Genomic DNA, 17528 nt, shown 5'->3' with positions numbered 1-17528 from the left:
AAAATATCTCACAACCCACTGGGCAGATTGGATGTTTGTCTGAAGTTCTAACTTTCGCTGTAAGTCAGATTCAAGATGGCGGTTACGGCTGATCGACATCAGCCATCAAACGTGGCTACGACTCGGGCGGTTTTACAGATGCTGAAGTTTGATGTGGTGGTAGCTGAGAGTCGTCCTCAATGCGTGGTCTGAGGGCGACATCGTTGTGAAGCTGCTGGCTGACGGCGGCGTTGCTCGTTAAACGGCGTTCTGAGGCGGAGGAGGGGGTGTTCTGGACGGGTGGTGAGAACACTAATCCCTGGATGGGGGGGGGGTTATGGGGGGTGGGGGGGGGGGGGGGGGGGGGCGTGCCTGATCTGTGGGGGCTTAGAGACACGGGTAGACGAGCGGCTGCAGCAGCGGCGGCGATGCAGCGACGTGCTCATTAGCGTGATGTCCACAGAGGCTCAAGGGTTACGTAAGGGCGACCCGCTGTCGTCCTGCTCGCAGCCGGCAGCAACGTGGCCGCTTTGTCCCCCCCTACCCCACCGACGCTCAAGAGAAACCAAAAGGACATCTGTCGGGGATGAGGCGGAGCCTGCAGCTGGTTGTCATGGAGAGAGCGGCGCACTGATCGGTCCGCCGCCTCCGTGACTCGGGAGGAGAGACGCTGAGCTCGCCTCGCGCTCCGATGGAGGCGTCGTCATGGCGATGAGCTCGGAGAGGCGACGGAGATGAAGTTTAAGAAGTTCATCACCATCATGCAGGCGGCCATGGGGGTGGTTCCCCTCAACAAGCGGGAGCTGCTGCCCCCCGGCAGGAAGCTGTGGAGACCGCCGGGGTGAGTTTGATCCCCGTCGGCGTGTTCGGCTGTTCGGTCGTGATCGAACGTTTAATCTGAACGACCACCGCGTTTTCTCACGGCGTCAAAAATCAAACGAGACGACGGAAACCTCGATCCTTAAAAAAACTCCCTGTTGGATCAGATTTAACTGGTTTGGAAACATTTTGTCACCTGGAGTTTAAATTTTTATGATTTTCTGCCAGAAAAGCAGGCAATCATGTACCGTTCTGTGTCTGTTAGCAAAATATCACTTGAACCGCTGGATGGATTTTAATAAAACTTCCATTAAAACTCAGTTTATTTGACTCGGATCAAGATGGTCGTCGCAGCTACTTAACTCTGTCAAACACAAACGGCTAAAAAATTTGTCATTTTAGCTAATATGAGCTAAAATTTTTCGTGGTAGTAGCCGAGAGTCTTCCCTGAAACGTAACATGATCGCTCACGTCATTTTAAATGTTTGACCCAAACCGTCATTTTTTTCTGAAAATGTTTGTGAACAGAAGATAAAGTTTTAAAGTTAAGCAGTTTGTTTTTATTTAATTTGAATAAATTTGTCTTAACGATGCAAAAACATTTTTACCCTGAAACATTTCTGTTGTTGAAGAAACATCATGACACGTTAATGAGAGTTAGACACAAATAACCAAAAGCGCAAGATTTAAACTGCGAATGTACGAGGAAAGTAACACCGTTGTAATCTGGAGACATTTTCATGTTGGGGGGTGAGAATTTCAAAGTAAAACACTTGAAGGTAAAAATCCGATGAGTACTGGTGTGAAAACTTCTTCGATTTGAATCTTAAACGAGCCGAATTAAAACATTTTCATCATCTCGTGATGTTAAAATCAGAAAAAATGTTTTAAAAAGTTTGACTCGTTTCAAAAACTACATGAAAATCGTCTTTTTAGTCAATTCAGGTAAAATATTCCAGTTATTGAGCCGTAAATCTGCTGTTAACGATGAAACAAAAGTAATAATTAGAGCCCGACTATACGAGCTAATGCTGAAAACTGATATATTGGCTGAAAATCTTTGATCTTTGTCCCCAGTAATCTAAACGGCTACTTTTAGACCTGTTTGAACACTTGAAGTCTAGAAACAGCCTTCCTAATGTGCGTTCATGTTTTTTATCCTCTACTATTCACCATAAAGTTGTCAGTTATCACCGATATATCCCCAAATGCCTATATCGTTCCTACTGATGTATATCGGTTGGGTTCTATTAATGTTTAAGAAGAAGAAAAAGCTTCTGAAGCTAAAAACGCGTCACACGATGCATAAATGTTTTATTATCCAGTCAGATAAAAGGCTGGAGCGTAATTATCGCTGTTAGCAAAATATCTGAGCCGCCAGATGTAACGGTTGTTACTTTTCGAGCCAACCACGGCAAACCAACCATAGCATCACAACAACGGTGATGACTGCTAATTTCAGAGAAACTGAGCTAATGTTTGGTGTGGTGGTAGCTGAGCGTCCTCCCAAACACGTACTCTGTCACATCGACGACTCCGGCGCAGCGTTGTCTCTGGAACAGGAGCGACTCGAGTATCAGTCCCGCTCCGTTGGCATCGATGCGGTCCGAAACCAACGTTCGTATCAGACGATGGTGTCGGTTCCCAGTCATCCAAGACCAGTCGAAGCTGCTGGACTTTTGTTCTGCAGCTGAAGACGTGTGGCGCGCTGAGCTGTAACCTGCACTGTCTGCGTCGATGCGATCCACGCCCACCTCATGGACGTTGGAGTCGGATCCGTTCAGACTGAGGTCGCTTTAATAAACGGATCTGATTTGGTGCCGCAGACCACAAAGACCTGGGTCAGATTGAAAAACTTTGACTCTTTTTCAAACGTAGACTTTGAAAATCAATTTGGTAATTTTTGCGACGTGCTGACTAAATGAATCTGAGCACGAGCCGTAGTTTGAATAATAAAAACATTAAAATAATCATTTTTGATTGAAATTTGAAAAAAAAAAAAAGAAAACGTGTAAAGACGCCATCGTTAAATCAAAGTTTATGTCTTCAGAAATAATCCTGTTTTTTAATCTTTATAATTTCCCATTTAAATTGACTATTTCTCTCTGCTGGGAAATCCCTTCATATAATGTTGGTCGTCATTGTGAAGCTTAGCTTCTGATGACATCACTCCAGACCAGTAGGAGTTTTCAAACAAACTATTAACAATTGACAGACACGTGAAACTACATGATCGCCCGCTGTTCACGGCAGCAGGAGATAAAGATCAGCTGATTGCAGCCGAACGCTGACCCACACCTTCTGTGGAACCGATGGTTCATTGAGGACTCTGCTGTGTTCTTCTGTGCACAGGGACCAGGTTTGCGCTGACCAGACCAGCACTGACCTGCTCAAGTCCGGCCGCAGGTTCTGCTGGTCCAGAGAAGCCCAGTACTTGTACATTCGCCGCCTCTCCTCAAGGAGCTTCTCAGCCATCCTGATGGTATGATGCTGCGTTAAATATTGATGTTGTTCTAAAATTAAACTAACAGGTCGGGCTTTCGCTTCGGTGCACCACGCCTGCTGAGGATCCGATGGGCAACGGCTCTACAGCTGTTTGTAACGGGGGGAGATCATTTCTTCTTCCAGGTGGGGTTATGTGGAGTACTTATGAGTGGTTAGTATCTTAGCTGCAGTAGATGGCATATGTGTAACCACATATGCTAAAAGCTAAAAAAAAAGTATGTAACAATTAAAATAACGAAACTGTAGCTATAAGCTGAAAGAAGTAAAACTGTGCCTCAGAGCTAAAAGAAGCAAAAATCATAAATTAATTAACAAAAAAATTAAGGAAGCTAAAGCTAAACTCTAAAATAAAAGCTTAATGTTTCTAAACATGTTGCTAAACCCCAGCTTAAAAATTTCAAACATCAAAACGGTTACTGAAGAATAGCAAAAACAAAGCTAAAACGAATCTATGCTGAAAGAAAAAACACTACTGTAAAAGTTTCATGCTGTTGTTGCTGTTAGCTTACCACCGATCATGTGCTAGTTTAAGACTTCATCGCTGTTACCCCAATGCTTGGATGGACATTAGCCTGACGGCTCATATGGCCATTAGCCCATCGCTCTGGTGGCTATTAGACAGACACTCAGGTGGCTGTTAGTCCGTCGCTCTGGTGGCTATTAGCCCGACGCTCAGGTGGCTATTAGCCCGACGCTCAGGTGGCTGTTAGTCCGTCGCTCTGGTGGCTATTAGACAGACACTCAGGTGGCCGTTAGCCCGTCGCTCAGGTGGCCGTTAGCCCGTCGTTCTGGTGGCTAGTAGCCCGACGCTCAGGTGGCCGTTAGCCCGTCGCTCTGGTGGCTATTAGCCCGACGCTCATGTGGCCGTTAGCCCGACGCTCATGTGGCCGTTAGCCCGACGCTCATGTGGCCGTTAGCCCGACGCTCTGGTGGCCGTTAGCCCGACGCTCTGGTGGCCGTTAGCCCGACGCTCAGGTGGCCGTTAGCCCGACGCTCAGGTGGCCGTTAGCCCGACGCTCTGGTGGCCGTTAACCCGACGCTCGGGTGGCCGTTAGCCCGACGCTCGGGTGGCCGTTAGCCCGACGCTCGGGTGGCCGTTAGCCCGATTTCTTGTTGTGAGCAGCACAGCCTCAGTACTGAGACATTTAGAGATAAATTGTTGCTCAAAATAGTCAGTCCTCACGCACGTCTGAAACCCATCTCAAACTTTACGTTAATTTTTTTGTAGCACTAGCATGCTGGATCTGTATTTTTTCTTTAGGCAAAGTTGTGAGCAAATTTTGGTACAAATTTCATGAAAAGGTTTTGTAAACATATGATTCAAAGAGATTAAAAAAATTTTTAATTTTTGCAATTCATTTGTCCACCTAGTCCCAAAAAGTTTCATCTCAGCAAGACATTGCCTTTAGCTTTATTGTTAATAGCTGTTAGCTTAATGCTACAAAGTTGTTAGCTCAATGCCAAGTAACCATTAGCTCAGTGCCAAGTAGCTGTTAGCCTTTTTCTGTGTAACTATTATGTTGCTGATTTGGCTTTTAGCTTTTTGTATAACTGCTTGTGTTTTACAGCTGAGTAGCTGTTAGCATGACCCTTCCATGAGAATTCCCTGATTCTCCAAACTGCAGTCACACTGATTGGTATCTACAGCAAGTAAGATACTGACTGCTCATAACCACTCCATACGACCCTGCTTTAAAGCAGACTATCCCTTTAAATGAGAAGAAGGAAGAGCTGATCAGGAGAAATGTGTCTTAGGCAAGAAGAAGAGTGAGGACAGGGATGCTAACTCATCTAACGGCTAAAGCTAGCAGTCCTGAAGTGATGAGTGTAAGTAAAATATTTTCTGAGCCGATCCTGAAATTAGCTGAGTTCTGATGTAACTTCAGCTGGTGTATTTGTGTTGGTGTGACTGATCAGAGACCATCGCTCTCTGGTGTCCACCTGGCAGGACAGAACCTCTGAGCTGAGCCCACGGACCTCTCTGTAGAACCTGACTCGGACGTGACCGGTACTGACAGGCCCTGCTCACATTTGTCATCAGCGTCCGGAGCAAGTAGACATCGGTCAGCGGCTGCTCGACAGCCGAGCAGCAAACGCAACATCAGCAGTTTTTACTGATGGTTCTGCAACCCAAACTGGATCTACGTTCGTCCGTCTAACAGTCCAGAACCATCGACAGAAATAAACATTTTTAATCTCAGGTATTCAACACTCAGAAAGTGAAACATTAAAGCTTTTAGCTCCTTAAATATTGATTGTTTTGGCTGATATCTGGTTTTCATCCAGCCTCACTACAAGACCGCCGTCTTAAAAGCAAGATACTAGCTAAAATCAGCAGGACACTAGCTAAAAGCTAAAATGAAATTAAGAGGGGCAAAATATAAAAATAGCAAGAGGCTAGTTAAAGGTATTAAAATGCTAACCAAAAGCGAAATGTAGTAAAATTGAAGGTGCAATCCAAAGGAAGTAGGTAAATGCCGAAGTAGAAACATAGCAGCTAATGGTCAAAGTTAGCAAAAAGCTAGGTAAAGGTAGCAAATCACGAAATAACGGCCTTAAATCTAGCTTAACAGTTAAAAGCAGCCAAAAGCTAACTGCAAGCAGCCAAAATGTTTGTTTAAAGCAGCCAACAATTAGCCACAAGGTAGAAGCAAAATGTTAGCTAAAAGTAAGAATCATGAGCTAAAACCAAAAACGGCAGCTGAAGTAGGTTTTAACGATCAATTAATTGAAATTGTAAAGGATTTCTGTGAGAAAATGCTTGTAATTCAGGTAAAAATACTTTGAGTATAAAAGTTACATAAACCAAAAGCTGCTGAACGAGCCGAAGGTTTTGATGTAAACAAGTATAACGAGTTGGATTACAGGAAAACTGCAGAGTCAACGCTGACTCGGCAGCAGGTAAACATCCAGGTGGGACTCCTGTGGAGTCCGTCCAGTTGTTTGCTTTCGATTCGGAATTTGGTTCTGAACCAGTTCTTAGTTCTGCATGATCCAAACATTAAACAGCTAAATGGTGTTCCTCCTGTTGTGCGTTAGAGGTTTCAGTGACTCGGTGGCGTTGCGGTGACCTGACCCCTCCCTCCTCTCAGAGCGATGATTAACCGCCGAGACGCGTCTGATCCAGAGCGGCTTTGTTCTGAGGACTCGTCTCACCGATGATCCGGGTCAGGAATGCTGTTCAGCACCGGGGTGGCCCAGTTTGAGGCCCGTTGGCGTTTTTTTATTATTTTTTTATCTGTTCTGGAATGCGTTTACTTTACCACTTCAGCTCTTTTTACTGAAACACTCGGCAGGTTTCTGGCATCAGCTGAACTTTCAACATTTTAGCTGTTTCCATAAATTAACAACATTAATGTGTTCAGTTAACACAAACTGAAAGATGACTCTGCTCGCGTTTTACTGGAACTGTGTCAAAGCTAAAAGGAGCTAAACTAAAACTAAACATGAGCTTAAAGGAGCAAAGTTAATTAAAACTAAATGAGCTAAAAGGAGCATAGCACTAGCAGAGCACCACATAAAAGCTAAAAGAGCAGAGCACTAGCTAAAAGCTGAAAGAGCAGAACATTAGCTCCAAGCTAAAAGGAGCAAAGCACTAGCCAAAAGCTAAAAGGAGCCAAACATTAACTAAAAGCTAACACGAGCAGAACACCTGCCAAAAGCTAAAGAGCACAACATTAGTTGCAAGTTTATAAGTGGCAGAACAGTAGCTAAAAACTGAATCTTAAGACAAAAAGACAAGGAAATGAAAACGTTAAGCCAAAAAAAAAGTTTCTGTGTAAAACTTTTTTTAACAATCAAATTAAATATTTTGAAATGTTTAAAATAAAACCTCAAGTTTCACCACCTGTCTGCTGAATGAGCCGATGGTTTTGATTGATGAGCAGCTAAATGTCTCAAAGTCTGCAGAAGTCGAGTAGCTGTAAAGTTGCAGCTGCACCACATCATGTTTGTTTATGTTTACAGGATCTGATGCAAACACATGTTGTCACAGTTATGCTTCTTATCAGTAAACAAGCTTGGATGTTTACAAACGTTTCTTGAGGGGGCTGATGAAGTGAAGTGCTGATATAGTTTTAAACTTGTATTTCTTACATCCTTTAAGTCAGTTTGTGTTGGGTTAAAAATTATATTTTACTCTCAAAAAGCTTTTTAAAATAAGTGTTGATGTTTTTGTTTGTGTTTTGAGGAGCGTCACTGCAGGCTGTTTGAAAATCAATGGGAATTCTGAGCGATACCATTTCTCCAGGGGGGCTAAAATCAACCCTTCTTTTGTTAATATTTCTACATTATATTTAAAAAGCTTTAAACGGTATAATTTTTGTTATTTTTGTTTAAAATTGGTTTTTGATGAAGTTTTAAAGTGGTGCTGGTTTTACTTTTTTATATTTCTGGCGGGTGCTGTAACCGCCCCCCCTCTATGGACTTGGTACAGTCCGGGATGAAGCTAGGAGAGCTCGAGCGCTACTTTTCTCCCCGGATGTTAAACCATTAATGTTTTTAAGGAGCTCTTTTCGGTGTAAAAGGTGAACCCGGGACGCCTTAAAGCACTTTTTAAACTCACTCCAGTCCGGTTTAAGTTCTGACTGGCGTGCGGCCGGAAGCGTTGAGCCCGGTCCCGGGTTGGGTGAGGTCCGGTACCAGTCCGGGACGGTCCAAAGTGCGTGATGCCAGTGAACGGAGGGGGCCTGCTCTCCCTGAGCAGATACCCGACCCAGTATTTAACCGTAAGTACCGCTCGTTTGATTCAAAATGGCGGGGGTTCGGAGCTCGACCCGTCAAGGTTCGGTGTCGGTGGTTCTGGGGGAAATGTTCTGAGGTTTTTGGGTGTTTTGGAGGACATTTTGTGTCCCGGCTGAAGCCTGTTGCATCCCGCCGCACCTGCTGCCTCCCTGTCCGCCTCATTTATCACCGATTTAACTGCGAAAACTCCAGAAAAAGCGACAAATATGGCCTTAAATTGACTTTAATCAACTATTAATTCTTCTTTATTTAATAATATACGACTTAACTTTAATGTTCTGAAATTTAGGGGTCAAAACGTCACATTTATCCAGTAAATTTAGTCAAAAATCTTTTTTCTACTGTGACCATTTAGTAACAAACGGTGCCCTCTGTTCAAATTAAGTGCTTAAATTTATTTTAATTAGCTTTATTTATCCCTTTTTAAACTTTTGAACTTAACTGTTATAGCACTGTTTGTCCAGCAGGGGGCAGACTTGCACAACATTTCACTTTATGGCTTTAAAAACAAAACAACTAAAATGTTAAGTTGGTTTCATTAAAAAAAAATAACCACAAAAAGTCATTTATAACTTTAGAATTAAGGGGACCTTTTTGCTGTTATTTTTAAACAATCACTTTTTAAGTTTAAAAATAACAGGGGAACACAAAATTGAATAATCCAGAAGTTTCTAACATTATAAAGTTGTTGTTTTTGGCTCAACTTTTTGTGATGATGTTTAAACTGCAGAAGGTGAAAAAGATGCTGCTGATATAAACGTTGTTTACTCGAACGTTTAGCTTGTTTACATCCTCGCCTTCTCTTTAAACTTTTAAGAGCTGCAGTTCTGAGAGTAAAATATTAATCTTTAATTTGAAACAATATTTCAGCAGATCAACCATTTTATGCCTCTGTAGGCGTCGTGTCTTGTTTCTTAAAGCGCTGCAGACTCATCATTTCCTGTTTCTAGTGGGACGCAGTTTGACGTCGGACCTCTCCACACGACCCGGTTCAAAGTCAAACAGCTCAGAAGAACCGATCGGTGGACCTTAAATGGCGCTTATTGATTATTATAACGCCACGCCGTCGCTCTTATTTCAGCCAGAAAGATGCTGTCTGGGTATTTTAATCTCTGCTCAGGAGAAGAAACTGACGTATTCAAAGCCAAAGTTATAAACCAAGATCTGTTAGCACTCGGGATATGTTGTCGGGACGACTCTCGGCTACCGCATTCCTGATTTTAGCTGTTTATCAGTAAAACTGACAGTTTTAGCTGTTTCAGTAAAGCATGAGTTGATCAGCTCATGTAAAGACGGCTTGCTGACAGTTTTAATAAACCTGGGACATGAGATATTTTACTAACACGCACAATTACATGATTACCCGTCTAGTTCCAGGGGGAGAACTCCCACTTTGTAACCAACGGAGTGAATAGGTCACTTAAAATGAGGCTTTTATTGTGAAAGTCTGCAGGGAATGTGGGAGTTCTATCACCAAAAAGATTTAAAGAATTTGAGAATGTAGGGCGGGAAACTAAAAGCAGCTTTGAGTAAAAACAGACCAGCGTCGGGTCAACGACTCAGAATTATTTTACATTAAGACGAGTCGAGTTAGATGCTTTGAAATTAAAGAAGAATTAAAAGTTTTTAAATGTAATTAAGGGCTGCGTCTATCTTCGCTTTAATCTGTTTGGTGTTAAAATAAACTGGCGAGGCTTCGTTTCAGAGCGACTTCCTGCCGTTATTTTTAAAATCCAGGGAATAATTAGTTTTGAGTCACATCCTGCGATAACGATCGGGTGTTTTTATTCTCCTCGTTAGCAGGCTGGGGGGGTTGTGCGTCGTTGCGTAACGGCACTCGCTCAGGACACTCGGACTTAAACGGCAGGCGTGCCTCGGAGCCGCCATCACGCCACGTCTCCAAGTCCGAGGAGACGGGTCGAGTGGAACCGCTGAGAGCGCCGGCTCCTGTCGAGCCGCTCCGCTTGTTCTTCCTCCAGACGTTCTGAACGGAGGTTAAATATGAAACGTGCTCCTCGGCTCGTACGAGCGTCTTTAACCTGAGCGGTTCCGTGTGTGCTGCAGAGTTCAAACAGCTCACCTTTCTGCCTGTTAGCAAAATATCTCATGAACCATTGGATGAGAGTCGATGAAACGTTCAGAATACGATCGCTGGGCATGCCTCTCCAACTGATTAGCTTTAGTAGTTAACACAATTCAAAATGGCCGCCTCAGCCAACAGAAATACGAAACTCAAATTCCTTTAACACAGCCAGTTTTACAGCTATAGCCGAGACACGTTCTCTGAGCGCCACATATTGAGCAACTTCTTGGTCTGTTAGCAAAATATTTCATGAATCTCAGTAACTACTCGACTTGTGTCAACAGAGTAACGTTTAGAGTTGCTTCAATTCAAGATGGCCGCCACAGCTGGTTGACCTTGGCCAACAGAAAAATGGCTCGAACTGTTGATTTTACAGATTTGGGGCGTGGCGGTAGCTGAGCCTGATCCCCGCTGCGCGCCCCGAGCGCAGTGCCGCCTGTCATTTTCTCGTCTCTAAATCGACAGGTGATGAGCGTTTCTTCCAGGACGGCCCCGCCCTCATTCCTGCGTGCCGGCAGTCCTGTGAGCTCTGAGGTCCGCTACTTCTGTTGGCCTAAAGACCATAAAACCGGGTCACGACGGGGCTCCTCCAGACCCATATCCTTCCCCAAACGTCTAAAATTGGCTCTCAGGACCTCTGCTCCGGTTTCGGCTCCTTCGCCCTCCAAGTTTGCGGCGAACCGTCTCTGCGTTGTGAGCGCTTGTGTTCCAACGGGAGCAGACGTCGGTGTGTTTACTCCTCCTGCAGACGGTGGGATTTGTTCTGAATGTAGGCCAGCAGATCCCTCTTACGTCAAAGGCAGGCGGGCAGATGCAGGGAGAGAGCCGCCGGTGCAGCTGTGGCGATGGAGGAGGCTGCGGCGCACGTCGCTCCGTCACAGCTCCGCCGGCGCTGAGCAGAGACGCGGCTCCGAGCTCCCAACATGAAGACCGTCCTCAGCCTGCACAGGAAATGGGCCCACGCCGTCAAGACCATCCGCATCCTGCAGGGACTCGTGAGTGTCGGACCCGCCGGTCCTGGCAGGTTTACTCAAACTAAATCCAGACGCCTGTTCTGAGCGGAGCCCGGAGGAAGTTTGTCTGGTTTTCAGGCCAAAAGTTTCTGTGCGAGCCGCCGCTCTTTCACGACGAGTTCGATTCTTTTCACCGTCTGAGGATTAGAGTCGGTGCGGACGCTTCTTCCTGCGCCTCCTGGTTGTGTAACGGTGGCGAGGGCTGATGAACTTCGTTGTTGCGTCACGTTATTCGTTTTTAATCTCGGAGGTGAACAAACGTCCACAACAGAATAATCTTTGCTTCTCTGTCCACAGAACCCGGTCATGGAGGAGACGGTGTGGGAGCAGTACACGGTGACCCTCCACAGAGTGAGTCCGTCCTCACACAAACACGCCGCTTTACTTCAACCACTGAGCAACCGTTGTCCTGACAAATAGTTAAAAAATCTTATTTTATTTCATGCAAATTAGAATTTTTAGCTCCTTTTATGATAAAAACGGAGCCGACTTGTATAAACATTTGAGCTAGGGTCACGTAAAGCATGATTTGTTGAATTTGACGGTTAAGACTCAAGAACTGGAACCAGTTTGACTCAAAACGCGTAATAGATCAGATGAATAAAAACATCCGTATTTATTAATGTCATGAGAAAATATGAAGTGTTCAGAAATATTCTGTGAACCTGCTGTGAATCAACTGGGCCTAAAGTGTTAAAAGATAAACGTCAGAATGTGTTGAGATATATTTTTAAGTTTTAAAAGCTCTCGTGACGAAGGTTGGGAATAAAATCATTTTGACAGATTTGTTTCCGTTTTGGTCAAACCTTAAAAAAATAAACTCGGCCTCCATTTGTCCGGCTCAGAATGTGTGTTGTTGATGACTCTCAGCTACTACCACAACACACTTGAGCTCGGTATCTAAAACTGAGTTTTGTTCGCCGACATAGATGAGCTCGGGCAGCCATCTTGAATTTGGCTGACTGGGTTTTAGACGTGCATCCAACGAATCTGTCCTGAATGTTTCATTGAACGGAATCGATCGATTCTGTTCACTTTGATGGACAGAATTTCTCGGTGCAGCCAGGGAGGGGACGTAGTCCGGATCGGTTTACGGATGATCTGGTTCTGCTGGCATCCTCGTGCCGTGATCTCCAGCTCTGTGGAGCAGGATGTCTGAGGACATGGTCCTCAGTCAGAGGGTGGACGGTCCTCTCTGGGTTGGGAGTAGTTTCAAGAATGAACGCAGAAAGAACGGAGCGTGAGGTCGATTCCTGGCATGTCCAACAGGGAGGAGACCCAGGACATGCTGGAGAGACTCTTAGCTGGACTGGGAACAACTTGGAGTCCTCCCAGAAGAGGTGTCTGTGGACAGAGATGTCTGGACCTCCCTGCTCGAGCTGCTGCCCCTGAGGCCTGACTCCACAAGATGATGGACGACGAGTCTTAATCGCGACCCTCGAACGGTTTCGACTCGTTAAAAAGTCGTGCGGCCGTGCGAGCAGCGCCGACCAGTCGAGCTTGGGTAATCTCTCTGATGAGCTCATTGTCCCGTGCTGCTGCGCGCCGACGCCAGAAAAGCAGATTTAGAGCAAAAACATTGTCTGCTGCAGGAATGTGACCTCTGCTCGTCCCCGCCCCCACCCCCTGCAGCCAGCTGTCACACTCTGCGCTCCATCCACGTTGGGTTCTATGTTGACTCCGTTAATTCAGGAACAAATTATAGAATTCGTTGGATTTTTGTTGCACTAAAATGTTTCTGTTGTTACCGACACGCCTTTTTGTCTTCAGGATCCAAAAATGGGGTTTGGCATCGCGGTCTCTGGAGGACGGGACAACCCAAACGAGGAGACGGGTGAGACGTCCATCATGGTGTCCGACGTCCTGCAGGGAGGACCGGCCGACGGACTGTTGTTGTGCGTACCTTTTTATTTATTCTAGCTCCCCGTTGCTCTAAAACAAACGCCTCTTTAGTTTCGGCTCGTCTCCGTTTCAGTGAAAAGGATCGGGTCGTTCAGGTGAACGCCATCCCCATGGAGGGGGCGCAGCACTCCTTCGCCGTCCAGACCCTCAGGAAGTGCGGGAAAGTGGCGAAAATTGTTAGTACACGTTTTGTTTTATCGTCTGAAGGTTAAAAATCCTGAATCAGTCCCAAACGTGTTGTTTGGGTGAAAGTTCTGAACGTTTCCTCTGACTGGTTTATTTCCAGACGGTCAAACGACCCAGGAAGGTTCCGGTGAACCTGATGAACCGTCCCCCATCCCCCGATGACCGAGTCTTCAACAACGACTACAACGATGACTACAACTACGACTATGACCGCCGCAGCGCCGGGGGGCGGGACCATAGCCCAGAAAGGGAGCGAGGAGTGGGGGGAGATCTCGGATACCAAACCCGGGACTACGACCGCGGCAGGATGGCGGACAGGGACCTGAACCCAAACCGGAACTACAAAAGAGACGGGAGCAGAGGACGCACTCTGGACCGGGAGCCCAGCCCCGACCGCCGCTACAGGAGCGACAACAGGCTGGACCGCGACTACAGCCCGGACCGGAGGTACCAAGACTACAGTCCGGACCGCCGCTACCGCAGCGATCGAACCCTCGACCGGGGCCACAGCCCGGACCGCCGCTTCCGCAGTGAGCGAACACTGGAGCGCGACCACAGCCCAGAGCAGCGCTACGGGCGGGACGGCTACAGAGACCAAGACCCGAGGAAGTACGACGAGCCGATGAAACGGAGTGGGAGCAGAGACCGCCTGGAGCGCTCGCCATCGCCCCCTCCAGCGCCCATCCCTCTGCCCCGCCCCGCTCGAGACCTGGCGCCGCTGGAGAAACCGGTCAACGTTCTCCTGCTGAAGAACCATCCCAACGAAGGTGAGACGCCAGCAGAACCTTTGAACGGCAGTCTGAGCCTCAGGACATTTGTAAAGTCTCGTTTTAGACGGTTTGACGGCCATTTTAAACGTTTGTTCTAATTTAATTGAAAATCAAGATGCACCAACGTTTACGGTTTCTTTTACACGATGGAAATGTTGATTTAGGCAAGTTTTAGTCCTCCGTCTTAGAGCGAAGAGGAGGAATCAGAAATACTCTCCATCCATCCGTCTCTTGTGAACACGATCACTTGAAAAAGAAGTCGGGTACCGATTTCCATTTTGGTGCTTTGCAACTAGGAGATTAAAAGTTCCTATAAATATTTATGTTTATTGGAATTAACCGGTCGGGTATTTTGTTAAATGAAAAATTCATAGACACAAAGATGCAGAACAATCCGTGGTTGGCTGCCCCGCTGTCGACCGTGGAAAACCTCCCATGGGTCTGGTTTTCAGATCTGGATATTTGGCTGTAGCCTCCATGTTTTCTATCATAACGTCGGTCAAAGTGCAGCGGTAGTGAATCTACAGAAACTAAAGTGTTTGGTTTTAGACACTTTGGACGCTTCTTAACTATTTTGGGTAAATATGTTGAGACTTGGATTCTCTGGTGCGAACGGGTCGAAGCATCTCGGGAGACTCTTCGCAAACGCAGCTCGGTGAGATACGACCATCAGGTTTGTCCGTCACGTGAGGCACAGAGGCTCTTTAGTCATTTTTCCATCGTTCGGTCTCGGTACGACTCTTTTTTTAATCCTAATTAAACCCCCGACTCGGTTCTTCGTGGTAGTTTTCCAAATCACTTGACCAGCAGGTAAATGCGTTGAATCAAAACGCTCACCGTCCTCTGCCACAGTTTGCACAAATACTGTAGCCGAGTCACGACCACCTTCCCTCCACCGTTCAGAACCCATCAATCGAGCCCATTTGGTCAAACTCTGTCTGTGGTCAGCCAACAAACAAACATCTGGACCTCCTCCAAGTGCCACAGTGTTGGTTTGTGTTGCCATTTTAATGGATAAATTATGATTAAAAACATTTTAAAGTAAATAAATGCTGCGTTGGGTTTGATTCCTGTGAAGGAGACGCTCATGATTGACGTCTCTTTGATCTAACCTGGGGCCCACGGTCTGCTGAGGTCAGATCTTCAGCTCGGCTCGCTTGGAGCCTCGGCTGGTTGGTTCTGGACCCGTAGTACCCTACGAGCTGAAAGTGTGTGGGGTAACCCAACGGAAAGACTGAAGTCAGACCCGAGGAGACGGGTCTGTTCTGTTTCGCTTGCATTTTGAACATCCGTGTAATTTAAAACCACCTGAAATAATCACGTTTGTTGAGCGTTTCAAATCCTCTCCGTTTAGTTCACCATAGTTTCAGAACCGTGTTTGAGTCCTGCACCGGAGCTCCGGTCCTGCAGGGAACATCCGAACCTACGGCCCGATCGCCCACTCCTGAAAACCGCGCTGTTTGTGAAATGGCTGCTTCCTTCTTCAGGGGTCACCACAGCAAGCAAACTCATGAAAGAGTTTAATTAAACGCCTGACGCCTGTCCTGAAGCAACCTGGGCTCGAACCCGCAACCACAGGATTCCAAGACCACAGCGCCGATTATACTAACGATGAATAATAACGCTTAAAGACCGGGTCCGAGTCAGCCTGTCTTCGTTTCAGGAGAATGGTTTTGTAAAAATGGGAGCGGCTGCTGAGGCGATGTGGGCGGAGTCAGGTAAAAAATAATGTGCGCAGCCGCGACTACATCTCTCTAAACCGTGAACACAAAAACACTCCGAATCACTAACGTTGGTCGCAAACAGGACTTTGAGACCACAGCAGAAAATTAATCTGTCTGCTCGTGATAATCTCTGAGACACTGGCTTCAAGTTGATTAGCTGTGGCGGCCATCTTGAATTGAGTTGACCGGAGCTTCACGAGATACTCAACAACTGGGCGACGGGAGATCGTTGGGTGCATTTAATCTTTTGTCGAAGCATGAGGGGAAACAATGTTTTTATTTGTTTTGTTTTCCAGAGTACGGCCTTCGCCTGGGCAGCCAGCTCTTCATCAAAGAGATGACCAGCACCGGACTTGCAGGTCGCGACGGCAACCTGCAAGAGGGGGACATAATCCTGAAGGTACCGAACTTGTTTCAAGTTTTTCGTTTACACGTTTGGGGAAAATGTGCAGAACGTTGGTCCAAACGGGTCGCTCGCCCGCCGCTCTTTCAGATCAACGGCACGGTGACGGAGAACCTGTCCCTCAGCGACGCCGGGAAGCTGATCGAGAAGTCCCGCGGGCGGCTGCAGCTGGTGGTGCAGAGGGACCGGCGGCAGGTTCTGATCCGGATCCCGCCGATGGTCGACAGCGACTCGGAGCTCGATGGTGAGAGACCCTCGAAGCCGAGAAGCGGCAGGAGCTTCCCGGTGTGAATGCGCGCGTCGTCGTCATCACCGCCATCTTCATCATCACGTAGACCCCCCTCCCCCCACTGCATGTGAACTTCCTGTTGCCATAATTCATGTTGCTGTAATCTGTTTTTACGCTCATTAAATAAAGCTTTTACTCATCACTTTTCAGTGGTGGTCAAAGATTATTTCTCCGCTGTGTTAACTCGTCCTCCAGCCTCTTGTACCTGGTGTTCATGTCACATGACCTGTTGGCCTGCTGGGATTGGTCGGCTCCCGTCTGGCTGAAGGGAGGTAGAACAGCCCAAAGACCCGTGACCCACTTTGTCTGGTTTTGTCTCGGTGTGCGTCTTCATGTGTGAAAGTGTTCGTCCGCCTGCAGCGGGGTGATCTAATCCCTGATCGTAATCCTGCTGCCGAGCGCCACGGCGTCTCACCGCGGCAGCCGGGCCCTTTAGAGAATAATTTCTGTAGAGCCAGCAGAGCTCTGCGAGGTCCAAACTGCACATACCCGCCTCGATTTTCTCTAGCAGCGTGTCTGCAGGAAGTTTAGTGGGAGAGCTCACGTGTGAGGAGCAGTTTGACCGTTCTCTGCTTTTATTTTGACAGGACAAGCTTAGACCATTTTCATTTTGTCTGTCGTGTTTTGCAGATATCTCTGAGATCGAGTCGTACCGCTCTTATTCTCCACAGGATGACAGACGGGTTCACCACTCCGACCTGTCGTCGCACTCGTCCAACGAGAGGATTCGAGACAAACCCAGGTACACTTCGGCTAAACCCGTTCAGGTTTCCCCTGAGGCCCCTCTGGACTCTGCTGTCCCGCGTTCAGTCAATGTGGACTCGACGTGCAGCTTCTGAGCTTTCAGATCTCCACCAGGAAACTGAACGTTAGTCCGCTCCATGTTGAGGTTCTGACCCGGTCCGAACTCGCCGCTTCCTTAAATTAATTTGTAACCTGGAAACTGGTCCAAGACGTTTATCGTTTATTTTGTCTCTTTGGCTTCAAATCTGCAGGTTTACTTTTTTATCAACAAATAATTTAAATGTTCACCTCAATCAGGAGACGAGATTTTTTTTTTCTCCAAAATATTAACTATATATATATATATATATATATATATATATTATATC

The 17528-nt window shown here is 46.5% G+C and overlaps 1 protein-coding gene across 3 annotated transcripts in view; it reads left to right on the top strand.

Annotated features, from left to right (window-relative positions):
• Window positions 1-394: 394 nt before the first annotated feature.
• Window positions 395-17528, top strand: part of tjp2a (tight junction protein 2a (zona occludens 2)) — a 29343-nt gene continuing 12209 nt past the window's right edge. The window contains exons 1-9 of one of the 3 annotated variants that reach the window (XM_037692652.1): window positions 395-820; window positions 3151-3280; window positions 11440-11493; window positions 12913-13037; window positions 13118-13220; window positions 13331-13997; window positions 16021-16124; window positions 16218-16371; window positions 17047-17158. In XM_037692652.1, the coding sequence (XP_037548580.1) occupies window positions 714-820; window positions 3151-3280; window positions 11440-11493; window positions 12913-13037; window positions 13118-13220; window positions 13331-13997; window positions 16021-16124; window positions 16218-16371; window positions 17047-17158 (1556 nt within the window). In that variant the 5' untranslated portion in view covers window positions 395-713. Of the gene's footprint in view, window positions 821-3150; window positions 3281-7897; window positions 8031-11052; window positions 11125-11439; window positions 11494-12912; window positions 13038-13117; window positions 13221-13330; window positions 13998-16020; window positions 16125-16217; window positions 16372-17046; window positions 17159-17528 lie in introns of those variants that run through there. The other 2 variants (XM_037692654.1, XM_037692653.1) reach the window with 2 other exon arrangements.

This window comes from Nematolebias whitei, chromosome 18 (assembly GCF_014905685.2).
Source record: "Nematolebias whitei isolate Nwh7 chromosome 18, NemWhi1, whole genome shotgun sequence".
In the NCBI taxonomy this organism is placed as follows: Eukaryota; Metazoa; Chordata; class Actinopteri; order Cyprinodontiformes; family Rivulidae; genus Nematolebias; species Nematolebias whitei.
Note: the sequence above shows the minus strand (reverse complement) of the source record. Positions and strands in the feature narration are given on the sequence as shown.